General features: G+C 33.6%; 1 protein-coding gene across 3 annotated transcripts in view; it reads right to left on the bottom strand.

Moving 5' to 3' along the window:
- Window positions 1-27,882, bottom strand: part of LOC150107344 (protein YIPF6) — a 159,884-nt gene that overhangs the window by 106,628 nt on the left and 25,374 nt on the right. For all 3 annotated transcript variants that reach the window (XM_090391211.1, XM_090391209.1, XM_090391208.1), the window contains exons 2-3: window positions 27,387-27,512; window positions 4,333-4,411 (exon numbers count right to left, since the gene is read on the bottom strand). In XM_090391211.1, the coding sequence (XP_090247337.1) occupies window positions 4,333-4,411; window positions 27,387-27,512 (205 nt within the window). The remainder of the gene's footprint in view (window positions 1-4,332; window positions 4,412-27,386; window positions 27,513-27,882) is intronic.

The raw sequence follows: 27,882 nt of genomic DNA on the forward strand, positions 1-27,882 counted from the left end.
CTTGGAAAAAAGGATTAAAACCTAACTTATAAAATTGCTTGGTATCTTTAACATGGTATATACCCAAGGTAAAAAACTTTCTACATCTAACATTTATTTTTAAGATGCATATAGACCTCGCCTACTCCCGTATACGGGAATAAAAAAAAAAAAGGCATTAGCTGATGCATATAGATGCACTAATCGAATTGCAGAAGCGCACTAAGTGAATTTGGGTATAGAAAAAAAAATGATGCACTAATCGAAAACGCACTAATCGGAGGCACATTAATCGAGAGACTGCTGTATGTGTATACTCCAGATGATGATCTTAAAGTGATGGTCGAAACGTCGAGTGTTTATTTTGGTTTATATTAAACTAAGTTTTACTCTAACACGGTAACTATAGAATTCTCTAGGGTTTTGCCTTATTGCCTCAGCCAATCTCTTATCAGTTAATGCCTTTTATTCCCTCACAGGGAGTAGGCAAGACCATTTTAGCCACCACATTCCACTGGTAGCTAATCCGACACAGTTGGCCCAAGACTATTACTAATTTTAAGCAGCATCCAGTAAAGAGATGGCTAACAAGTGCTCTCATCTCATTGTGTCTAACCCTAATACAACATTTTTTGCCTGAAATAGTGTAGGTTCTATGGTTGATTTTCTTGAATTTACAGGACAAAAAATCTAATTGCCCATGCCAGAGCGACTTCAGGAACAAATCAAAGAAAGGTGAAACAGTTCCTATAGTCGGCAACTAGAATTGAACTCAGAATGTTCTTTCTTTGAGTGGTATAGCACTGAGGAGAGCAAATGCCACTTCCACTGAGCGACACAGGCTCCTTTTTCCAATCTCTTATCATATGCCAATTTTTCTTTCCTGCTACAGTTTTCACCTCCCTAGAATAAATAAATTAAAATGGATGAGTCATGAATTTACACTGCAGACACTGCCATACGTAATGGATTCCAGAACAACCAAGTCGCAGGCACTACTACTTTCCCTCCCCTTCAAATGATTAAGCTACTACACTCCACCAATTTGTTTCCTTAATTTATTATAGTTCTCTGCTGTGTAATTCCACATTTCTCTTGTTCTGTGACGCTTGTACCTTGCTAATGTCAAAACCACATGATCCCTCCCTCCCTACCCCCCCAATGGCACCATGATGACATCTTCTATTATAACTATATGAGACTTTATTAAAATATTCTATGTTATAAGTTCAAATCTAGCTGCTAACTAGAGGAATGTTTTCTATACCTTTCTTAGGACAATTTCTGAGTTAGAGTTGAATAATCCAAATTTGGCACAGGCAATACAATTTTTTCTCCAAGAAACTCAGATTTTTAACCTTGCATCTGAAAAATTGACCATAGAACTGATATTATTACAAACAATAATATGAGTGTTAGGATGGCTTGAAGAATGGCTGCCCACTCATCTTCAAAAGCTCCACTCTGGAAAATGAAAGGTGTTTATTTTTATTTTATACAATGAACTTAAAATGAACATTTTCATGCTACTTCAGGCCTTCTGTAAGCAGGATGTGATCATCACACCTGGACAATTAACATACTCTACCACCTGATTTCCAACATGCCAAAAAGACTGCATTACAATATCATCATAATATTCTGATGCAGTAGATGTGCACTATAACGAAATGATGTGCTATAACAATTTATAAAAAAAAAAGATATGGCCTAAGTCCCATAGAATGAATGCTATTTTACACTCAACACTGCAAAGCAAAAGTACACAACCTTCACAACTGTGAACTGAATTTTCTTACAAATGATGCTACAATACACATCACAAAATACAGTTAGTGGAGAAATCTTTGGGAAGTACCATCTGACCACAGATACAAGATCCCTCGACAATTTTGTGCACGGCAGAAGACGGCGAATCCATTCCAATAATAGGGTTAAATGATGAGTATTTATTATTATAAGTCAGAAAATTAGTTTATCTTTTATGAAAATTCTAGTTTTTAAAGTGATAACTATTTTGCTTGCTCAACAGTTACTCTACTCTCTCTACTGAGAGAGCTCTGCTCCAATATCTAGAATTCTACCCTCTGACCAGGCCTTCTGAATTATGCAATGCAACCACTGTAAAACTTTTATATCTCAATATATGAGCATTTCTGGTTAAATTTCATCTACTCCAGCTGCCTTTCCACATTCCAGGTTTTTGATTACTTTTTTATACTTCAAGTATGGATTATGTTTTCCTCACTGCATTCTTGTTGGAAATTTTCTACCACCATGCTGACACCGCTTGTTTCATTTAACAGTCTTTCAAAGTAATTGCTCAAGACATCTAGAATATCTTTATCTTTCATGTTACCTTAATCATCTCTGAATTCCTTTTACAGTACTTTTTCTTCCATTTCTAAGCTTTTTCAATAGCCTCCAGAAAATTTTGTCACCATCCTGATATTTATTTTCCATGTTCTTACCAAAGTCTTATAATGACTTTATTTTAGTTATATGAATCAAACATGCACATAGTACAAACAAAAATTATGAAATTTAAATATTCAATAATAAAAATAAATAAATAAATAATGAGACAAAATTGTTTTTGTTGGGCAGAAGAAGATAACCTGTGATACTATCAAGATGATAGATGCACAGATGCATGCATGCACAAGTGGTGAAATCAAACAGTTGCAAACCAGTATAATTTAAGAGTGATTCCAAAATTTAGAGGAGAATTCTGACCACATGGTTCAAACTATTTGAATTTATACTTTAAAAGTTCAAACCACAAGGTCAGAATGGGATGGTTCTGTCAATTAGATGAGGCAATAACATAGGTCAGTCAATACATGTGAAGAGACAGTTTGTTTAATTCGGTCTTTAGAATTTTTAGTTATCAAAAAATCATTTGTAAAAAAGAACTGCGACAATATAAAAAAAAAGTAATCAAAATTCAAATAAAAGTGCCCTGTACCCTCTAAATATCTTTTGCATACCCCTAGGGTACACACACACACCAAAACTTTGGGAAACAGTGCTCTTGACTACAAACCCTAATAATATTTAATGCTTTTTTTTCCCCTTTCTTTAATTTGTTGATATATAATTATATTCTTGTATATGCTTTCTTATATCTATATGTATCATATTTCAATTCTTTTACTTGCTCTTTCATGTTTTTCTTTTCCCAATTTGCTTTATTCCTTTGCTTTTTTTTTTTTTTTTTGCCTTTGTCTCTGACTACACAAATTTTAATGTTATGATTTTCAAGTTCTTCAATTAATTCTTCTTTTCTGTCAGTGATATTACAGTGTCAATTCTCAGTATTTCCTCTTTTAGCTTCGCTTTCTTTATTTCATTCCATGGCAATTCTGACATAACTGTCCAGTCTTTCAAATTTTGGTTTACTTGAGCAACTGGGTTTAATGTTCTGAATGTCATTGTCAGGTGTCACCTGACAATGAATGAACTTCAGGTAAGATTAGTGAAGATAAAGCTGGATTTTCATTTTAATAATTTCAAACTCTTCTAGCTCTCTTCTTTCTTATATGTCTCCCATTATAGTTTACAGTTGTACTTTGTCATGTTGCTATATGCTTTGTATGATTGCTGCCATCCTTTGTGTTCTGTCATCAATGCAAGGTTTCTCACCATTTCAATTGTGTTTCATTTCCTGTCATTTTTTCCCTCCGCTCCTGGGAATGGAGTGAGGGGATCACTGTTTTTTCTCAAAAAACTATGATTAAAAAAAATAAAAAATAAATTATCATGTACATCTCATCTTTACCCCAACAACTCAGGCTCAATGCCCTCATTGTCAAATAACTTGGCTTCATAGAAAACTAATTAATACTGCAACAGAGTAATCACTAACAGCTGAGTATAGGCTCAGTAGTTGTTTGAAGTTTTTTCATCTGCTTTCTATTAACAGCTTTCTTCCAATTAATCTGCAATCTCAGGTGTTGAATAACATCAAGCAAAACTACTAGCACTGTTTGTTAGCATGAGCCCAAAAGAGTACATCTGCAATTCAATTTATTTCACTATCAACATAAAACTAAATAGTGTGTGTTTTCTTCTAGCCAGTTTTTTTGCAGATGAATAACCCAAGTTTCAAGGAGCAAAAACTCTGCCAACTCTGTATCAGACGAGCTAATTCATCTTCGGTTGAAAAGCCCTAGGTCCTACATGTTCTACATTAGGATTCAGACAACCCATGTCTTTCCAACTAAAGGGCATCACTGTTACAAAATGATGCTGTATGTAACTATTTGGCTAAATATTTTACTTAGTAAAAATTAAGTTTCAATATTTTGATGATAAAAATAAGATCTGATAATAATAAAAATATATACTCACAATCTTTTAAAAGTGCCTTTTTGTGCTTTGGATATAGCACATGAAAAAATTTAGAACCCACAGCTTTTACATCTCTTAGCTATAATAAGGAAAAAACTATTTTTAATTTTCTTAATTGTTAAGTGTTTCTTATATATATAATAAATTCTTTAAATATCAAAAAGTGACAATTAATATTTGCTGCCTTGACAGAAATATATACGAGGTAGTATCAAAAAGTTTCGAGACTATCTGTTTACAAGAAATTACTTTATTAATCTACGTTTACACACTATCACCTTCAAAATAGTCCCCTTGCATAGCAATACAGTGCTCCCAGCATTCCTGCCACTTCTGGAATGTGTCCTGGAAGTCTTCTTTTCGAAGCATATCAAGCATCTTCTGCAATTTGCACTGGATCTCCGCAATGTTGTCAAAACAGCGACCTTTGAGCTGGATCTTCATCTTCGGGAAGAGGGCGAAGTCAGCAGGAGCCAAATCTGGCAAGTAGGGCGGGTGTGGAAGTGAGATCATGTTGTTTCCGGTGGGAAACTCACGTGTGAGGAGAGCTCGGTGACAGGGTGCATTGCTGTCATGGAGCATCCAGTTTTTCACGTGCCACAGATCCGGTCTCTTTTGCCGAATGTTCTCCCTCAGACGCCTTAAAACCTGACAATAGAACTCGCTATTGATGGTCTGGTCCCCTGGGGACGAATTCTCGATGCACAATGCCGCGAATGTCGAAAAAAGACAATGAGCATGCACTTGGTCGAGCTGCGGACCTGCCACACCTTTTTTGGTCATGGAGATGATGGGCTCTTCCACTGTGAAGACTGCTGCTTCGTCTCAGGGTGGTACCCGTATACCCAAGTTTCGTAACTGGTAATGATCCTCGACATGAAGGACAGATCATCCATGGCATGCTGACAAGAGTTCTTGGCAGACTTTGACGAGGTATTCCTTCTGCTCCTGGGTCAGCAGCCTGGGGATGAATTTGGCAGCAACATGGTGCATGTTCAAATCACATGTGAGGATTGCCTGGACCATTCCATATGACACACTGACAATGGCAGCAATGTTGTAGAGTGTTTCCGACGATCCTCATGCACAAGTTGGCGAATGGTTTCGACATTTTCGAGTGTTGAGCTCATTGAAGGCCTTCCTGATCTCTCGTCGTCTTCCAGTTATGTTCTTCCACTCTCAAAGCGCGCTTGCCACTCAAAACACCTCGAACGACTCATTGCAGCATCTCCGTAAACTTTCCGAATCATGTCAGACATCTCTGTGGCAGATTTGCCCAGTTTCACACAGAATTTCATGTTCACTCTTTGTTCTAACTTGCTGTCCATGATGAAATCACGGACGTGGTAACGCATGTGGTCAGAATAGCACCAGTTGCACAGCTCCCGGATGTCCACAGGATGATGTCTTTTGGCACACTGACTTATGAAGGTTGGTGCTCCCTGTGACTGCACGTGCAGCCTTGTGCTGCCATCTGTTGGCGTGTTACAAAACTAGTCTCGAACTTTTTGATACCACCTCGTATAATCATTTTCTGGTGTATAACCTCAAGAATGGCACTGTAGCTAGCAATAAGCATAACTTGTTGGTAGTTTATTATAGTAAGTGAGGTTGTCATAATGACACTTCCAAAGGGAGAGTTGAATGTATGTCATTACCAGTTTTCTAAATGATTTTCTTCCAAATCGTTCATTATCTGTCAGTCTCCGATTTGATCAGCTCTTACTTTTCTGTCTTCAAAAGTAGTAATCTCTAGCTCTATTCTGTGTCATATCTGCTTCAAACATTTGTTTCACTAATCTTTCACTTGCTATTTTGTTTAAGTGCTGTAGGATCTGATGAGTTCTGCTTAAATAGGCTTAAATTAGTGATTGTCAAGGTTTTCTAATATCTTTATTTTTAATATAGTTCAACCACTGATGCACTCTCTACCTGAGTCTGTAATTTTCCACAAAACTCATATCTGTAGTCTTTAATCTTCAATCAAATCAACTATCACCATAAGTTAAAATTGGTGAAATTACTGCTGTATGACAAAATTGTAAAGGGCTGTGATATCAAGAGCAAAAAGTGAAATATATTTTGTACAGGTAATAGGAGATTATCCTTCAGAAAACTCTATAAAGAGAGAATGTTAAATCAAAACAGACTATGTTTATCCAGGCTACCAGCCAAAATGTCTATAGACGTCAAGGTTATCATGGATGAAGTGCATATTAAAATTGTAATACCAATGATATTACATTGAAATATGTGATGGATACAAATCTTATGAGGATGCGGATTTGATTCATAATGGCCGGTAAAGTGGTTAAACTGTTTTAAGTTTATATTTTGAGCAAAGGACTTTATGTAGATGCAGTTTATGCATAGGAGAATGTTGTCTGTGGATATAACTTTTTCATCTTTCTGAAGATCTCTTCACACGAATAAGAAACACAAAGTCTATCAAGACTCATCGAGGGGGAGGTCACTCCCTGTGAAACACAAAGTCTATCATACCACTCCTTAAACTCATTGACCGTTCTCGCTCTCACCACTCCATCAGGCAATGCATTCCATGGTTCAGCCATCCTCCATGCAAAGAAACCACTCCTCACCCTCTTGCAAACAGTTTCCTTTCATAACTTCCAGGGATGGCCTCTTGTCATCACTCCTTCCTGCTGTTCAACCAAGCAAAAGAACTCCCCACATTGCAAACAAAACGAAAAAAGCAGATATGGACATGTCAGTACAGAGGAAAAGATATCAGGGTTTCAGGATCAAAATCAAATTAAAAAATGACTCATAGATAAAAATCTTTATTTTGTAAATCAAAATTATGTATTTAAATAATTTTCTTAAAGTGTGAATGGTTATAAATTTAAATAGTGGTGTAACTGTTTATGCAAGTCATAAAGGCATAGCAACAAAAGGGCCTTTGTTAGAGCCTTACTTTTTTTAGTTTATGTTTTGGTTCACAGAATAATACTGAATACGGCCCGCATCTGATATACATCTAATTGACTGGCCTTTTGCTGCATTTGAGTTTGAGACCCATCTTAAATGAAGATATTTAGTACATAAGGCATAATACTGCTGGAAATTTATGGAGATAGATTTGAATTCTGCATTCTATAGGAATCATGAGGTTTACTATCAACACTAGCACTTGTTTAGTTGTGTCTGAGATTTAGAATGTCAACGACTGCTTTTTTTTTCTTTTTCTATTTCTTTTTTTTTTTTTTGAACTGACAGGTTGAACACAATTGTGTTCAACCTGTCAGTTCAAAAAAAAAAGAAATAGAAAAAGAAAAAAAAAGCAGTCGTTGACATTTGCAGAGTCTACATATAAGGCTGGGGTTTGGCAATGGTGTGATTATGGACTTTCTTAATGTGCCCTATTTTCATGAATTCTTTTGGTTGATGCTTCAAAGATATCCAAGACACCAAAACTCAGGACTGTGGGAAATGGAAAGCGCACATTTTTCAGTGTACCAACTTGCTGCACAAATTTGGCAAGGTGGGCAAAATGCTGGTTTGTTTGTAGGTGCATTGGGTTTTATGTAGCCTGGCTTTTAACTTACAAAGGACTGAATCCTACATCATGTGACATTAAATTGCCTAGAAAGTAATAGTTTCCACTTATTACTGTTCTGATTTGCACATAATGATCTCATAGGTATACAAATAAGTTTATATACTAGGTGAAACTCATTTTGTAGTTTTTATCGAATGAATATACAGCACAGAGAAATAATTACAATATTTAGTATGTTTCTAGGCCTACAGGGAGTCATCATGGGGAAACCAAACTTTGTTCGATCACTATCACAAGCTCATCATAGGCATATGCATAATACAGACAAAACAGAGAAAGCAGAAACAGAAAGAGTTTAGTCATAGGGTAGGTGCAATCCTATAGCCCTTAGTTGATTTCGTTGTTGTTATTTGCCATTCAGCCGTTTCGACTCTTTGTGATCCTGTAAACAAAAGTTCTCCATCCCACTTGGCCTCTTGTCCTTCCTTTCAGTAACTATAATTTCAAGTTGGTAAGTTCTTTTATGTTGTCCATCCAACTCTTTTGTGGTATTACTCTTCTTCTCATTCCCTCAATCTTCCCCAACATACTACCCAAAACTACCTTTCCCAGTGATTCATCAGCTCACATAATATGACCCAAGTAAATCAACTTCTGTTTAGATTTTAACTCCTCCAAGGATCATTCTATCTTTATATTCTCTAAAACCTTCTTATTGGTCATTCTTGCAGTCCACAGGATTCTTAATAGTCTTGACCCCTTATAAACATTATCATCATCATCAAATTCCTGATATATACCCTCAAGGGGTGTACAGGATATGATAGCACTACATGAAAAATTTACATCATTACTAACTTCGTATCTACAATTTTCCTCCAAATCATTCTGTTACCTGTCAAGACTCCAAAATTATCAAATCTTATATTTCTATCTTCTAAGGCACTTTTTACTGTATCAATCCACCTATATCTTAGTCTTCTTCCAGCAACCTGGCAGAAAACACTTGTTTTGCTAATCTTTCCTCTCCCATTCTGTTTAAGTGACAATACCACTTGAGATTAGCTCTGCTAACACATTCCTGGATGCTGACAGTGGCAAGTTCTTTCCTAATATCCTCGTTTTTAATATGATATTGCCATTGATGCCATCTGTTCATGCCCCTAATCTTTCTCAGGACTCTCATATCTGCAGTCTCTAGTCTTTGGTCAAGTGTTTTACTTCTGACCCAGATCTCAGATCCATAAGTTAAAACTGGTTTGTACACTGTCTTGTATACAGCTAATTTAGTGTTTTGGCTAATTTCTCTCTTATTCCATATAAATTTATTTAGATGACTACCTACCATACCAGCTTTGTTGATTCTGTTTTCTATTTCCATATTTAATTTACCATCTTCACTAAAAATCGTGCTTAAGTAGCTGAAATGTTTTACTTGTTCTATAGGTTCTCCATTCACAATGCAGATGATATTTTCAATGTTTCTGCCTATTTTCATTGTCTTTGTCTTGCTGACATTCATACCATACCTACTACTTCAGTTATTCAATTTAGTCAGGGAATCTTGCAGACTTGTAGAGGATTTATTTAGAAGTATAACATTATCCACATAAAGCAAAAGAGCTGAGATTAACATCTCCAATTTTGATATCAGGTTTAATACCACTTTCCCTGATAATCCATATAGATAATGAATAACAAAGGAATAATGTACATCATTGTCTGACACCAGATTTAACATTAAACCATCTTACTGTACTTCCTTTAATTCTAACTGCTGACTTACAACTCAAAAAAGATCAAGTTCTGCTTGATATAATGTCCCATTGACAACATATAACTGTAGCATTTTGAATAGCTTTTCTCTTGGCACCTTGTCATATGCCTTTTCCAGATCTACAAAAATTAAATACAGATCTTTGTGTAAATTCCCATTATTTCTCAACTATCTGTCGTAAAGTGAAAATCTGATCCTGACATCCTCTATTTGGCATGAATTCAGCTTGTTCTTCAAGCTTGCTTTCCACAATCCTTCTCAACCGTTTCTCAAGTATACTTCCTTATATCTTACCAGAAACACTCAGCAGAGAAATACCTCTATAATTCCCAAATTCAGTTTTATTCCCCTTTTTATATATGGGTACTATGAGAGCTCGACTCCAATCATCTGGAATTCAGGCCTCTGTCCAGGCCTTCTGAACTATGCAATGCAGTCACTGTAAGACTTTTATACCTCCACTTAAGCATTTCTGGTCGAATATCATCTACTCCTGCTGCATTTCGACATTTCAGGATTTTGATGGTTTTTCTACTTCAAGTATGGATATGTATTCCTGACTGCATGCCTGGTCAGTGTATTTTACCGCTGTGTTGTTATCAATGCTTGTTTCATTTAGCAATTTTTCGAAGTAATTACTCCATATACTTCAAGGATATCTCTTTTTCTCCTGTTTTCATGTCACCATTATCATCTCTAATTCCTTTTACAGCACTCTTTCCTCCATTTCTAAGTTTCTTCAACAACCTCCAAAATATCTTGCCTCTTTCTTGATATTTATTTTCTATGCTCTTACCCAAGTCTTCCCATATAACTTTTGTTTACATAGTGTTTAGCTTTCTTACATTTGTCTCTGTATTTTCTAAGAGCAAAAGATGACTTATTTGCCAGGAACTTTTAATATGCTTTCTTCTTTTATTTCACTACCTCTTTAACTTCCTGTGTCCACCATGGAGTTCTAATTTTTCTATCCTTGCAGACAACTTCACCACATGCCTCTCTAGATGAATCAATCAGGGTTTTCTTCAAAGCTTGGTTCCTGTTCTCAAACTCATTCATTTTTTCTTCAATAATCTTTGTGTATTTTAGTCTACAATTCACATCTGAGAGCTGCTCAACTTTTATTCACTTTAAAACTTTTTTACATGTTATTCTTTTCAATATGAAATTAATTTTATCATGCTCAAGACTAAATAGTGATCACTTCCAATTTCGAATCCTCTGTATACTCTGGTGTCCTGCACCAGTTAGAAAACATCACTATCAACAATAGCATAGTCAATGAGACTTTTCTTATTCCTTGCCTCCTCTCTCCATGTGAATTTGTGCACATTTTTATTTTGGAACAAGGTGTTAGTGATAACCAGTCCATGCCTGAGCAGAAATTCAACAGGTATTTGTCATTATTATTAGCTTTGCTCTTTTCTCCAAATTTTCCCAAAATATTTTTGTATGTCTGACAATTATTTCCTACTCTGCTATTTAGATTCCCAATAAGGACCAACTTTTCCTTTTTCATTGAGTCAGTTGCTTTCTCTAAAGCCTCAAAAAATTCCTCCACTACAACCTTAGTAGAACCTTCTGTGGGACCATAGGCACAAATAAGTCTCATTGTCCAGTTCCCCATTCTGATATTTGCCCACATCACTGTACTTGAGACTGCCTGCCATTCAAGAAGATTGGCCTTGTATTTAGTGTTGAATACTATGGCTACTCCTTTTCCTTGATTGTCATTGCCTGAATATAACATTTTGTATTTATTGCTCAAAAAGATCTCACCAGTTTTTGTCTTTTTTGTTTAAGTCACCCCTATTATGTCGATCTGGTACTTATCTAATTCCTCCGCTAGCTCCATTTCTTTGCCATTCAGGCTTCTTATGTTGATAGTACTGATCCTTAACTCTGGTGATGTTGAGTTGGGGTGTGTTTTCAGATTTGTTCCAGTAGCTGACTTTTGGCTGTTCGCCCTGGTTCCCTGGCGAAAACAACGGGGGGGGGGGCTTGTTTAACCGGGTGATGTCCCAGCCGGGATGAAATTTTGTCATGTTGTACCATCATTTTGTATTTTGGTGTAAGCCAATAAAGAATACAATTTGGTCGGCTAAATCCCAAACTGCTAGCCCATCCTCGTTCGTTCAGTATCCAAGCAGATATCCAACAGGGGCACCATGAGAAGGTGAGGATTGGACATTAGGACAAAAGCCCTGATCGGTTCTCTGCATTCCTTTAAAGGCTATGTGGAGGTCTCCTCTCAGTTATATAACTTTGACCCTTAAGCACCCCTTAAACATTACCTTGTTAATAAATATGCTCAACAGAAAGTAATACTTTCCTTCTATGATGCTACCTCGCATACTCTTCTTTGTATCTTACTCCAGTATCCTTTAAATCACAAATGTAATAGTTCGAATGTATTTTAATTTTATAACAGAGATTTATTTGTGAATTATATGAAAGAGGGATCAATACAAAGGATGTAAGGGTAATAAAATTATCTATCTTTCCTCAAATATTTGAACAGTTCTGGAAAGTGAAGAAAAGAAGAGCAGCAATGGCTACAGATATTATACCAGATGTATTTTATGCTGGTAAGGTTTTAGTATGTCTCCCAAGTGAGAAGTGGTGTTGGTGGAACTTCCTAGAAATGAGCTAATGTGCTTGTTTACAAATGCCAGAGGTATTCAAAATAAGGAGAATGAAACTGTTGCATTGATTGAGTTCATTTGCAAAAAACTGTCTGAATAAGTGTGATGTGGTTGGATGAGAAGAACATCCCGACAGAATGCAGATGGAGGAGTATGATGTTTTTTGCAAAGATCTGAGCCTTGCATATAACCACCCTATCCAAGGTGGAGATGCAAGACTCAAATAATGGCAGTGATTTGAGGCAATGTGATCTAAGTTAGAATGGACAGGACAATATATTTAGTTGGATGCTGCTATAAAACCTGGTAATGTGAATGCAAATTAGCCTTGCAAATAAGAAAAGGATAATCATTATCAGTGATTTTAATTATGATAATAATAATAATAATCATGCTCTTCAAGGAATTAGGCCTTGAGTGGCCTGTTCTGGCCTTAGATGTCATTGTTGAATCTCTTTTGAGGACATCCTTGTTTTCTTTTTCCTAATGGCTTGTAATTTAAGGCTTGTTTTGGTAATCTTTCTGTTTTCATTCTTTCAACGTGTTCCACCCATTTATGTATACTTTTAAATTTTTTCTGTTACCGATTCCTGGTTTAATTCTTTAATAATTTCTTTTGTGTTTGAATAAAGTATATTTTGCAGTTTTCCTCATAAACTTCATTTCAGCTGTTATTAATCTTCATTTGTCTTTTTGTTTTACTGCCCAGATTTCACTTCCATACAATAGGACTTGTAGGACTAATGTATTGTATACTTTCAGTCAGGTTTGTTTTTGAACTAGGTTAAGTTTAAATATAGAGTTAATTCAGGGCTGGCGTGAGAATATCTGATGCCCCAAGGCAAAGAAAATTTAGGCACCGCCATTTTTTTCGATACCCAACTTCAATTAGTGCACCTCTAAAATTCGATTAGTGCACCTATATACATCTTAAAAATAAATGTTACAGATTTTAAAAATTTTCTGTCTATACATTTTTATGCCTAACTATTTTAAAAAATCACTCATCACTCACCAGAATGAAATAATTTAGTTACTGATTTAAAACATTTTACAAAGTTAATTTTAATGGCATACTACACTACTTTCATGTACACTATGTATACCAGGGTTTTCCAAACTGTGTTCTGCGAGAAGTTCCTGGAATTTGTCATTTTAGTTTTCCAAGCATTTTTTATGAATAAATATTTTATAGTGGAAATATTCTGAGGAGAATAATATTCGAAAATATGTCGAAAAGCTCAGACCCAGAACGCCTAATAACATTTGTGTATCGTTAATTTTCGCACATCGAAACCTTTCAACATTTGGGAAAGAGAATACCACTGTTTATGATCTGTCATAAAAATTGCCTGCAAGCGGATTATAACAATCGGCGGTGTATAATATTTTTCATACAAGCGAAGTTTTTAAGCAGCAATGCAGAGGCTGACCCTGATGAATAAAAAAGCAGTAAAATTTGCAGAAGAGTAGAAGATGCAATAGGGCCATACCGTCAGTTGTATGAAAAAAAGAAACAAAATGCCTTCCAAATTAAGTTAGCTCAATTCTTTGTTAAGAAGTAGAATAATAAAATTTATATTCTGAATATGTTTTATAGTCTTTCAGCTTCATGATTTTACTTTAACTAGGCCCTGAGACATACCTTAATTCTTTATAAAAAAATTAAGGTTCAAAAAAGAAATTTGAGGAACGAATTATACTTTTTCCCATAGGTTATTATATTCGATTAGTGAGTTTTCAATTAATGTGCCTGTTTTAAAGAACGCATTAGGTGCACTAATTGAGGGATTGCTGTATATATATTTTGTCATACTCACAGATATGGATATTTATAAAAATAATATCATTATGAACATTTATATATAAATGTTTATATATATAATTTATTAATCAAAACCAATACATTTGTATACATATATGATTACTCCTAATATCTGTACAGCAAGAAAATTATTATATCTTAAATACAAAAATTATGAAAAATTAAATTTCGGGCTTTTGCTTTGGCAAAGTTTAATTCATCTATATTGATTGTAGATGCAATTTCATGCTCTATAGATATTATTGCTAGACCAGTGAGTCGTTCCTGAGCCATCATAGAGTGAATGTAAGTTTTTGTAAGTTTTAATTTCGAGAAACTCCTTTCTGAACTTGCTACCAATACTGGCAATGTCGAAAAAATTCTCAGAGCAATAAACACATTTGGAACACTATTTTCTAAATTATATTTGCATATGTATGACAGGACATCTAATGAAGAAGTATTTTCTGGAATTCTCCTTGTATTATTTGTAATTCACTACATAAATCTGTTCCGTCAATATCACTAGAATTATCATGTGTTAAATAATTTTCCGATATCAAACATTTTTTAAGCAGTTCTGCTTTAGTAATTTTATGAAATTCATATATATTTAAAAGAAAACCAAACTTTTTGTTAATTGTAGACATGTGCTTGAATTTTTCATCAACAGATGCAATTGCGGTATCAATAATTTAAAAATAAAAATCTACCTTAAATTTTTGTTTAAAATCTGTTATGAATTCATCCTCTGCTTCATACACAAATTGTTTCTTTTTTTTTCCTAGTCTGTTTCTTGTTTAAAATTAGGCATTACACCTAAGACCTCAGCGATTTTTTCCCATCTGTTAACATCTTTTCAAATTTATCCTCATTTCGGATTTTCATTAAGAAATTCTTTGTATCATTAATACAATTTATGGCACCATTTATATCGAGGCTTGTATTCTGAAGTTGTTTACTTGTAAAGTTTATTTCAAAAAGTATATTATACCACATTACTAAGGATGAGATAAATTTGAACTTCCTTAAAGTTTTAAGAAGACTACTTGCATCTAATTTCATGGTATTTCCACTTAATCCACATAAACTATCATCTTGAGATATTTGTTGCAGTGCTTTGCAAACATTGGACAAATTATATCTTAGGGCTTTAATGAGTCAATTCGACTCTCCCATCGTGTATCACAGACTGGTTTGAGTGTAAAATTACTTGTGTCTTTTGAGGTATTCCCATCGACAAGTCGAACTGGAAAAAAATACATATAGACGATGTACCGCATCAAAAAATGCTGGGCATCTAAAGTATTAGCAGTGTAATTCGCTACTAAATTTAATGAATGTGAACTACAGGGTACATACATTGCTCTCGGGTTAATATTTGAAATTCTTCGCTGCACACCTTTTACATCACCTTACATATTACTGGCATTATCATATCCTTGACCTCCTAAATCTTGTATTGGTAATGAAAATTTGCCTAGAGTTCCTAGTATTTCATTTGATAAAAATTTTTCAGTGGTATTTTTTATTTCTATAAATCCCAAAAAAGTGTTCTTTCATAGAACCTGTGCTATTACATGTCTACGAATCGAAGTACAGACGTACAGTCAATAATTATGGAAAAATATTTTGCGGCAACAACAGATTCTAAAATTTTCTTTTTTTTATCGCATTGGCGAAGATGTTTATTATTTCATTTCGAATATCTTTTCCAAGATATAATGCACATATGTATCTTTATCTTTTATTCTTCGAAGATGTTCATTCATTATTGGATCAAACTTGCCTAGAAATTTGACGTGTTAAATTTCTAGGCAAGAAATTTAACACATGTCAAATCTTCGGAAATTTCAAAAAATTTCCGTTTCCATGCGAAAACAATGTCTCATTTGTTCCTCGAAATGATAAATTTTGAATAGCTAACGTCTGAACTAAAGCAAAGTCATTCTAAAACTTGCACCCAATGTTTCTCCTCTTTTCTAATAACTAGAAAGTTCTCTTCATCAATGGTTTTCTTTTCTTTTATTCGAATTTCTAATTCTTTCCACTTATGGTAATTTTCAACGTGTCTTTGACTTTTTCATGCGCAGCTAAAATAGAAGAAGCATTTTTTCAGTCCCTCAATCCAGAATCGACAAGGTTAATCCGCAATTGATCAATTAAAGCAAAATGCAGAATCTGTGGATTCTGAATACAATAACCACAAATGCTCCATTGTCTCGCCACTAAATAGTCTTCGAGTATAACGAGTCATTGAAAATCTTCTATTACTGTTATCCTTCGGAAAATCAAAATTATGAATCTGTTCAGGTCCATGTTCAACTAATAGTTGACGTAATTGATTGATATTGGAAAATTTTACAGGACACCACGTTGCTATATCATTATAATTTAAATTATAATCTAAATTTGTAAAATCAAATACTTTTATGATTGGATTTGTAGAACAACCAGCTTCAGAATCAACAATACTCATATGATCTGTAGATTTCTCCTTCAATGTTTTAATCCAATTTTTGGTATCTGTAGAATTCTCCTCCAATTCATTAATCGAAACTGTAGACGAATTATTCAACGATCTTTAAGATTTTCTTCTTGTATGCGATTACGATCTTCTTGGCAAAGATATTTTAAAAATGCACCTTCTTGTTTTTTCAAAATTTCTTCCTTTTCCTCTTTATGTTTGCGATATTGAAAACCCGATTTCTCTTTATCCATTTTCAAAATCCACTAACTGAAATATTTATAAATAAAAATAAACTTAATTATAAAAAATATGGACTTTAAACTATTCAGTAATTCACAAATAAATTTTTATACATTTACTTAATGAAGTATTTATCAATTATATATACCTTATAAGTTATAGCTATATAACTTATCTATCATACATTTATAATCTAATAATTCAACAATATCGTTTTCTATGAACATAATTGACAAATTTCTCAAATGCATCTGACTTAACAAACTGTGTAAATATTTTTAACGCGTTTAAGTACAGAAAATGAACGTTCACCACTAGCATTACAAACAGGCAGTGTCTAGGGCTGCATTTACACTTTTGGAGACCCGAGGCGCAACATCATTATGAGGCTTCAAAAATAAGTACTTTTTTTAGTTTATTGAAAATAAGAGTCAATATTTCCATGATAACTAATTTTAATAACACAATACAACATTGGTATGCATATATTTGCATTTTTAAAAAAGTATAAAAATAAATCAGTTCAAATTTAAATTAAAAAAATCAATAACTAAAAGTTTTTTTTTTTTCTGGCTTTGGTATTAGCAAATATATCTATAATGTAAGAGAACAGGATAATGTTGACTTTTATAATCAGCTACAAAACATATATAATAAAATAAATAAAAATGACTACATAATTTTAGCGGGAGACTTAAATGCAAGAATTGGAAACACGAAAATTAATAATAATATAGGAATACATGGAGAACACACTCTAAACAGAAATGGTAAAAAATTGATCGACTTTGTAGTTTATAATAACCTAAAAATAATGAATTCCTTCTATAAACATAAAGACATACATAAATATACTTGGGCAGCAAGAGGATGGAAATCAATATTAGATTACTTCATATTAAATGAAAAGACATCAAAATTTTCACTAGATGTTAGAGTTCACAGAGGATATGAAATAAATAGTGACCACTTCCTTGTTAAAATAAAATTAAGATTACCACCTAAATGGCTACAAGTAACAAGAACAGAAAGAAAAATTGAAACACTTGCTTATAAAACTAGACTATTGAATGACACAAATGTACAATGGCTATATGAACAAAGAATTAACCAATATCTAGATAAAATAAAACAAAATGAAGAAATAGAAATAGAATGGCTTAATATAAAAACGATACTAAATGCAGCAGCAAATGAAAGCTTAGGAAAAACCAAAAAATTCAATAAAAGAAAAAACTGAAGATCTGGGATGATACAATCAAAGAAATAATTAAAAAGAAAAAAGAATCCTATCACAAATGGTTAAGCAGTAAAAGATTAGAAGATGAAACAGAATATAAAAGAATAAGAGCCATAGCTAAAAGAGAAGTCAGAAAAAGACAGAGAATCATGGAATAAATTTGTTTCTAATTTAGAACATGATTTATATAAAATAAGACCCAATGTATATAAGATTCTGAAACACCTAAATGCAGATACCAAAGAAAACATAAAATTAAACACTGAATTAAAATTAGAAGAATTTCTAAATTACTACACAGAACTGTGAACAGACAAATATTTTAAAAAAGACAACTGGCAAACAATTAACGAAAATGAAAAGGAAATAATTGAAGAAGAATTAGAAATCAGCCTGAAAGAAACAAGAAACGGAAAATCACCTGGAGAAGATAAGCTAGGTTCAGAACTATATAAATATGCAGGAACAAGATTCAAAAAAAAGACTTATTATTTTTAAATAAAATTTATTCAACTGGTATCCCCCCAATAGAATGGAAAAAAGCAATTGTGATTCCTATCTTTAAGAAAGGTAAGAGAGATGACCCTAAAAACTATAGAGGTATCAGTATACTAAATTCCTGTTACAAAATATATAGCAGAATCTTAAATAACAAACTAAGGAAATATTCCGAAAACTTTATTCTAGAGGTACAGAATGGATTTAGAAAAGGACGATCATGTATAGACTCAGCCTTTTGCCTAAAATTAATAGTAGAGAAAAGAAGAGAATATAATTTGGAAACACATATTGCATTTATTGACTTTGAAAAAGCATTTGACAAAGTTAAAAGAAACATATTATTTAACATATTAAAAGAAAGACAAATACCAAATAATATCCTAAAAGCTATTACAAGTATATATGAAAATAATCAAATAAATAAGATTAAATCACAAGCTATCATATACAAGAGAGATAAACCAAGGGGTCCGACAGGGATGTCCCCTCTCAGTAACTCTTTTTAATATCTACTTAAATGAAATAATAATAAAATGGAGTAAAAATTTACACCAAGGAATTAAACTTTCTCCTACAGTTAACTTAAACTCTCTCCTCTTTGCCGACGACCAAATAATAATTACAAATTCTGAAGATAACTTACAGAAAGCTATTTTAGATCTAAATGACATATCCAAAGATTATGGTATGATAATATCAACAGAAAAATCAAAAACTATGGCCTTTAAAGGACAAGATCCAGCAAGAACTAAAATAGTAATAGATAACAAGATCTTAGAACAGGTGAATTCCTTTAACTACCTAGGATGTATGATCACATATGAAAATGAAAAAGATATACACGTAAAAATTGCAAAATATTTAAAAATAACAGGTGTAATTAACTCTATATTTAAACCAAACCTAGTTCAAAAACAAACCAGGCTAAAAGTATACAATACATTAGCCCTATCAGTCTTAATGTATGGAAGTGAAATCTGGACAATAAAACAAAAAGACAAACAAAGATTAACAGCAGCAGAAATGAAGTTTATGAGAAAAACTGCAAAGTATACCCTATTTGATCACAAAAGAAACGAAGATATTATGAAAGAATTAAACCAAGAACCAGTAACAGAAAAAATTAAAAAATATAAACATAAATGGATGGAACACATTCAAAGAACGAAAACAGAAAGATTACCAAAACAAGCCTTAAAGTACAAACCATTAGGAAAAAGAAAACCAGGATGTCCTCTTAAACGATTCAACGATGACTTCTAAGGCTGAAACAGGCCATTCTAGGCCTAAATCCTTGATACGTATGATGATGATGATGATGATCTATAATGTCATCATAATTAATCGAGTCCATTATATGTGATTCAATGCATAATAACGACAGGTCACTTGTTTTATTTTGGTGCAAGTTACTTCTTAAATAATTCTATAAGGATAAAAGATTTTTTTTAAAAAAAAAAGAAAAGAAAAGAAAAGAATTTAAATGCAATCAAATTAAGCTTGCTAATCAAGGTAAAAATAGGAACTTCATCAACTGTAAAGTTCAGATATTCTCACTAAAAATAAAAAGTTTGAATTTATGGTAATAAAAATTGCAGCAAAAATCATTATATTTATGGAATAACAACATGGATCTAAATATAAATATAAAACGTTTCAGTTTGCAGTAACATGCACAGTATGCCTCCCTGGTTGACAGAATGGTTAACGTATCTGCTTTCCAACCACCCAACTTTAGGTGAAAGGTAAATTTTGTCGCCTAGTGCAAGACCACCTTACTTACTTACTGGAGGCCTGGGATTCACATAAAAAGCATATAATATATATATATATATAGGATTAAATCAGTTCCAACCTTATCGCACAATTATTAAGATTTATTCAACTCCAGATTTGATTTTTTTAAGTTGCAGTAATAAGCATAATAATGCCAGCTTTAGTTAAAACATGGAAGCAATCAATAGTAACGATAACTTGCTATGCTCGCTTACATCCACTTTTTTGCTTGATGTTTTACCCTAAAATAACTAGAATCTTGATGCACAAAAAAATTAACTGAAAAATCAATTTAATTTATAATAATAAACTTGAAAATCAAATGCTCTATTTATGTGATATAGAAACTGCTCTTACTCACTAATTAATACAAATAGCATCAGCACACAAAAAAAACCTCTGTTGTTTCAGAAACGTGTTTCAAAATGATCGCAAATTCAATACTCAGCGATCTGTTCTTTCCTAATAGGATTCTGGGAAATCACAGGGTGAAATATTCTTAAGAACGTTATGGATTAAGCTGACCATATATTTAATCTCTAGATTAAACTGCTAAGTCAGTGATTGGTCAACACAAGTCAAACATTTAGTAAGAGAAAATTTCCAGAGAAGGAGATTGGAATTTAGTAATACTGATAAGAACAATAATCCAGGTAGTTCAGAAGTGAAAACCATCTGTGACAAAATGAAACTAGTTTATTTAATTAAAAACACAAAAATACAACCAATTTATTAAATATATCTTTATAGAGTTCATAATTAAAAGGACTAATAATAATAATAATAATAGATTTCTACAGATGTGTCTCATCTTGTTTTGGTATTATCAAAATTATCAAGTTATTCTGAAGCATTATGAATTTTGCTATTTTATTATTATGCTGCTAATATTTCTTCTAATGTGGCACTTTTTACAACAAAACTGGCTAAGTTATGTTGAATATATCTGTTTGCAAATATACTCAAAATCCCTTTGACCTAAAAAAAATGTAGAATGCTGATGAAACTTCATCGGCAAATTATCCCCCCCGCCTCGCCATTAACGGATTATTGTCTTTATGTGCACTGTATTACTTGGAATTTCTTTTTGTCCTATGATATTTAACCCTTTTTTCTGAACAATTTATTTATTGTCTCTCTTCCCAAATAAAAACGAATTTCACATGTGCGAAAATAAATAATCAAACTGTTTGTTTACATTGGAAATATTGTGTCAAATATTTATATTTTTTAAATAACATTTATTGAAATAAATATGACATTTTGCTTGCTTTCTTTGCAAAATAAAATTATATGGGTTGCACATTTCAATTTTAGGAACGATTTTTTTTTTAATGAACAACAAATGATGTTAAACTGCATTACTCGGGGTTTCCGATTGCGAGTCTTTTTAATATCAAAAATTTATATCCAATGGTATTTTATCAGAGATTCTTCACCTTTGTCTTTTGCTTAAAACTGCAACATTACAATTACTTTGAAAAAATAACGAATTCAAACAAAAAGAAAGTGCACATTATCTAGTAGTATTCTGTGTGTGTGATAATTTTAGGAGGGGGAGGGAGTTAGCTATTAAAGGAGAATTAATTCTCCTATGAAAATTTTGGAAATAAAATTTCATTTTGGCATATGCACCTACACGTTTCGAAGGATAAAGCGTAGGGAAAACATTGCTACTTCAAAACTGCCACATAATACTGAAAATATATACATAACAGTTGACTTCATAACTGCCATTTATTTCGATTTATAGGTAGTGATGGGGGGAAACCAAGAAAGTTGAAATGCAAAAACCTACAGATTACATTTATAAAAATTATGCATTACATGATTCTCTATAAAGCAAAATTTAAAAGTGTGAACCTTCGCACAATCCGTGAACTAACCTTAGAACTAAGATTATGAATAAAAAAGAAAACAATTTGGAACAGATGGAGGCTGTATTAATTTTTAGATTCTGATTTTCATGAATTTATAAAATAATTATCTTCAATCAAGTTTTGGGAGAATTTTAAAATGTATTGGTGATTAAAATAATTAGCCAAAAAATTGATAGTGACGAAATGAAGAAAGTATGAAAGGATTTCTTATTTTGCACTGGCATTAAAAACTATAATTATACGATAAAAACAAGCAGCAAAATGAATATAACTCATAGGTATTTAGTCTGATATAACTTCGATTCTGGTTACCGAGCAAACAGCAAGCAACTGCATTTCTTGCTGTAGGCAATAGAACATAGCTACTACATACGGCAAGTAATCTAGTTAAGTGTTCTTTTCAGCGTGAAGGATTATTGTCCCTTCTAATGGACATGACTGTCAAACTACACTTCTTATCCATGTTCTTTCAGCAGTTGTACAGAATATTATCCAAGTTTGCTGGACGTGTATATGCATCCAGCAAAGAAATGGTATGCTTACATACATGATTTTATGAAATACAGGCGTTTCTGTTAGTTTTATATAGTTTTATATGTAACAAAATCTGGTGCCCAGAGCCTAGGTTAGCCCAATGATAAAACCGGCCCTGAGTTAATTACACCTGTTATTTTTAAATATTTCACAATTTTTAGGTTTATATCTTTTTGTATGCAATCATACATCCTAGGTAGTTAAATGAATTCATCTATTCTAAAAAATCTTGTTATCTATTAGTTCTATTTTATCTATTCTACGTTATCTATTTTAGTTCTTATTGGATCTTGTCCTTTAGAGGACATCATTTTTGATTTTTCTGTTGATATCATCATTCCACAATCTTTGGCTATTTCATTTAAATTTAAAATATCTTTCTGTAAGTTATCTTTAGAATTTGTAATTATTATTTGGTCATCAGCAAAAAAAGGAGTGTTTAAGTTCATAGTAGGAGAAAGTTTAATAAATTGATGGAAATTTTTATTCCATTTTATTATTATTTCATTCCAATAAATTAATTATGGTAATACAGACTGGAATGAAGAGATGAGAGCCCTGTGTGTCCTCTGTTACATACTGCCTTTTCTCAAAAATTTGAGAAATTCATTCTCAAATTTTTGAGAAACAACTACCTTAGATAGTAACATGTAACAGAGGGCACACAAGGATCAAGGACCTTGGATTTGATCATCTCATCAGAGAATATTCATGGAGTGTCATATCTTCCTTCAGCTGGTGAAAGGGACAATAAATCAGCTGGCTGGTGGCCAGCCATGGAGTGTCATATCTTCCTTCAGCTGGTGAAAGGGACAATAAATCAGCTGGCTGGTGGCCAGCCATATGAGGAGGTTTCTGAGAAAGGGGTATATGTAGAACTATAAGGCTGTTGATTAGTAAAGATCCAGGAGATAGCTAGCTGGATCAGGGAATGAGGAATTGGATGGAAAGGAAATCAATGATACTTGGCCTCTGCTCAAGAATTATCTGCCAGGCAATGTCTGAAAGCATTCCATGGGTCAAGAGGTATATTATTATAGCATGGCTTCCTGGTTGAAGATCCCTGTGCTCCAAAGCCTCTTCCTAGGAAAATTTGGTTATCTGTCAGCAGGATCAGAACTAATCAAGGTAGATGTGACTACCTACTACACAAATGGAAACTGTCAGACCACCCTGTTCTCCAATAGCCCAGACAATCACTCATATTGTGAATGACTGCCCAAGGCGCCAATTTCATGATAACCTCCAAGACATCCATGAGGTGACAGATGTTGCCCTGGATTGGCTTTCTGGACCTATAACTGCTTTGTATTCCTTTTGACATAAGAATAAATAAATAGCATGGTGACAAATGCACTGGACAAGGGAGATGTGAAATGGATAAATAGAGATTACATATAAAATCTGGAAGAAGGAATTACAGTAACATAAGCAACAGCTAGCTAATAGAAGGGACAAAAAAAATACCAGGAAGTTCTTTTCATACATGGTCAGTAGAGGAAAGAATGATTATGGAAGGATAATACTGTGTTGAACTCTGAATGGTCTTGTCTCATAGTATCAGCAAATCATTCAGAATTCAACAAGCATAACACAGCAAACTAAATATTTAAAAGAAAATACTTGCATTTTGTCAAAACCAAATAAGAATATATTAAATGTGTTAAATTATATTATATAAGGTAATGAAATATAACACTAAGAATGTATCAGATTATAAAATGTTAAAGAAGTATAACAGTGTAGTAATGTAATGTGTTATTCAAATTTTATTTAAGTGAATTGAAGATCAAAATTTTGTATTATACCATTCAGCTAAGGTTAACTTGAATATTCCATTGAACAAATTGTAAGAGTGGGTCCAAAGGTTTGATATGTGTTGGCGTAAGTGCCCGAGGCTGCGTAATACAAGGAAAGAGATGTGCGTAATAGCAGTTCTGTGAATCCTACCACAGAAAAATGCTGACATCATCGGAGATCGAGAATAGCATAGCGCCGCACAAGGGTTTCAGGAGAAAATAGAGGGCGCTATGCAATGAAAAATGTAAGTGATTACAAGGAGAGAGGAGAGGCTCTTTTTTTCCCCAGGATTCGTGGTCGTGGGGAGGTCCGATCAAGGTTTTCAGGACGTGCAGCAGGCGAGGATGAGTGGCAGCGGGAAATTTGAATCAGGCAGTCCATGAAACTACGGACAGAGTTCCAACGTGATGCAGCTAACACTTTCATTGCAAGCGGGTGCTATGTCGTGGATGTTCCCCTAAAATTCTCAGATGACAAAGGTAGCCATAGAGCAGATAGAGAATAGCCCACATAGCAGGAATCTGACACCGCATGTGATCCAGGCAAGGAATCAAACCTCGGGAACTACTAAAGCAGTATTAACCAGCAGACCCATTCCATGACAGTGAAGGTAATGTAAACTTTTTTTACTAAAGTTTTGGAACCTATTTGTATGAAGAACTTTAGATATGAGAAGTATGTAATGTCAAGACAATTCTAACTTGTGAACTCTCAAGTGACTAATGCAGTAGGCTATAGCCAAATGTCCAGATTACTTAAATGGGTTTAATAGCATTGTAAAGAGAGAAACTAAGAACCATATATTGAGTTTAATTTAACTTAGTGTCTCCAGGATTATAAAGGGTGATCTCAGATGAATGAATTGTATTAATGAAGTCTGTTTTAGCACTTTACCCCAAATATTAATGATTCACACAGGCAGTGCTTGTGCGAATAGAATTTCCTAACTTAGCCTGATGTATCATTTTAACCTTTAGTAAGTGTGATTTTATATAATTGTGTATTGTACTTAACGTTGTAAATAAATATGTATTGTTTACCTCAAACTGAGTTTTACCTGACTAAGAGCATCAACCCACCACTCTAAAAATTACGAACTTGTAGCGGGAGGATAAAGTTTAGTAGAGAGGTTTGGCCACAACTGTCTGAAAGAGTGAGGGAATAATTATGTATTGGATTATTGGAAATGTCTCCCTAAATAGTGTATTAAATTATTATAGGGCATAGACTGGCGTAGTCAATAAAAAATATAAATTCGTTTATGTCTAAAAAGGAGATAAGACCAAAAATCCAGGCTAGTACATAGAGCGATTGGATATGTTTGAGACACAGTATTATAGTGATTGAAAATGATAGAATGATAACCACTGCAGAATATATTGTTGAGCTATTAAATGAACAATTCATAAAGGTATTTCATCCATGGAGCTTGAGTTTTGTGAGTGTAGTGGAAGATGGACTGAGGATGGAAGAGGGACTGAAGGTAAGTGAGCAAGGGGGAATTCAATAAATGACATTGATAGGGCTGTAGGTGATATATCACTATATGTTTTGAGAAAATGTTCTAGGGAATGTTCTAGAAAATTTTCTTTGACATAATTGTTTAACATGAGTCACACCAGGCCAAGTTCCAAAGGAATGAGAAATAGGACAAAAACTGTTCTCCTCTGATAAGAGGTGATTAGATTAAGGCTTTAAACTGTAGGACAATCTGTATGTGTTGTGATTAAAAGTATTGAAGTTTAGTAAGATTCAGAACTGGGATTGATAACAGCAGTATTCTCTTTGGAAGGGATAGTTCTAGTTTTAGCCATCTACTTACTTATTACAACACAGTAACAAATACACTGGACAAGGGAAATGCAGACAGTGGTATATTCAGATTTTTCAAAGGCCTTTGACAGACTGTCACATGACAAAAATTATAATTAAATAATGGATAGGAGTTGGATAGTAGATTAATGTGCTAGATTGGAGACTGGCTATCTGATAGATATCAGTGAGCTTAATACCTTATGTATGGGGGGGGGATCAAAAGAGGAAGGTCACTGGTGGTGTGCCTCAAGGGTCTGTTTTGGGGTTGTTGCTATTAAACTTGTATCTTAATGATATTGGAAAAGGTTTGACAAGTGATATGCATTTGTTTGCAGAATCCAGTAGAGCAGATGTTATGGCTTTGCAAGAGGACATGAGCAGACAAAGTAAACGGGCAGGTAAATAATGATGGCGGATTAGGACCTAAAATTATAAGACACTTTGCTAAAATTGGGGCAGCACAACAAATTATGGCAATGGTGCAGATAACACTGGTATGTAAAAGCAAAGAGATCATGGTCCTACTCTGGACCCTTTCCGTCTATCTGAAATGCTGAGTATGAAGAAAGATTAAGGAAATGCACTGTGTAGAATCGAGTGGATAGGAGGAAGAGAAGATATATGATTTAGGCATAAAAGTTGGTAAGGAGTTATTATCAGATTAATGTGGATGATGTGTTTCAGAGAATAAAGGAGGGATAGTAGACAGGAGAAGAATAAGAAGCCATCTCTGGAAGGTGTATAAGGAGGGTGTGAGCAAATGGGGGGGGGGGGGGGGAATGGAAGGAGTAAGTTTTTTTTGCATGGAGAATAGTGAGCGATTGGAATACATTGCCTGGGCACGTTGTGGGTGCAGAGATAGTGGATCTGTTTAAAGCAGGTATAATGAGCTGCGTGACAGTGGGACCTTCCACAATGATTATTGACTCCATTGAGGTCTGATGATGTAACTCCCATGCTCACAGATGCAACAAAGATTTTCTAATTTAAAAGAAAAAAGAATTTACAAGAAAAATATCTGGGAGAAAAATTCAATACCAAACTTCTCTTACAATTGTATCCTTTACTGGTTCATTCAATGTACAAAATTCTTTACTGGAGGAGTCTAATGATGGTGGAACTGAAATCTCTCCCTCTAATCGTGCTTCATTTTCTGATCCAAGAGTAAAATTCTGGTCCTAAAATAATGTGATTAAACAGATCATCAGAAAGAGCTTAATACTTAAATAAAAAATTTTAAAAAATTCTTTTCATAAGTTAATAGGGATTAAAGTCTAAGAGTAAGAATCTAAGAAAAAAATGAACTTACCCAGAGTTGATGATGTAATCATCATTAGCAGGGCTCGACAAACACACTCACCCACTTACCCATGGCAAATGGATTTTGCTAGCTGGTGAGCAGCTGCTGACTGAACAAAAGGATATACTTTATATTTCATAAAAAAAATAATTTCTCCAACCATGGTGCAGCACTAATAAATATTTCATGTAACTCCTACTTGACTTAATCAGAGGACGTATCATTCAAAAAGAAAAAAAAAAAGGGGG

The sequence above is a fragment of the Typopeltis vanoorti genome, chromosome 4 (assembly GCF_054136105.1).
Source record: "Typopeltis vanoorti isolate ZY-2024b chromosome 4, IOZ_Tvanoo_1.0, whole genome shotgun sequence".
NCBI classification, from domain to species: domain Eukaryota; kingdom Metazoa; phylum Arthropoda; class Arachnida; order Uropygi; family Thelyphonidae; genus Typopeltis; species Typopeltis vanoorti.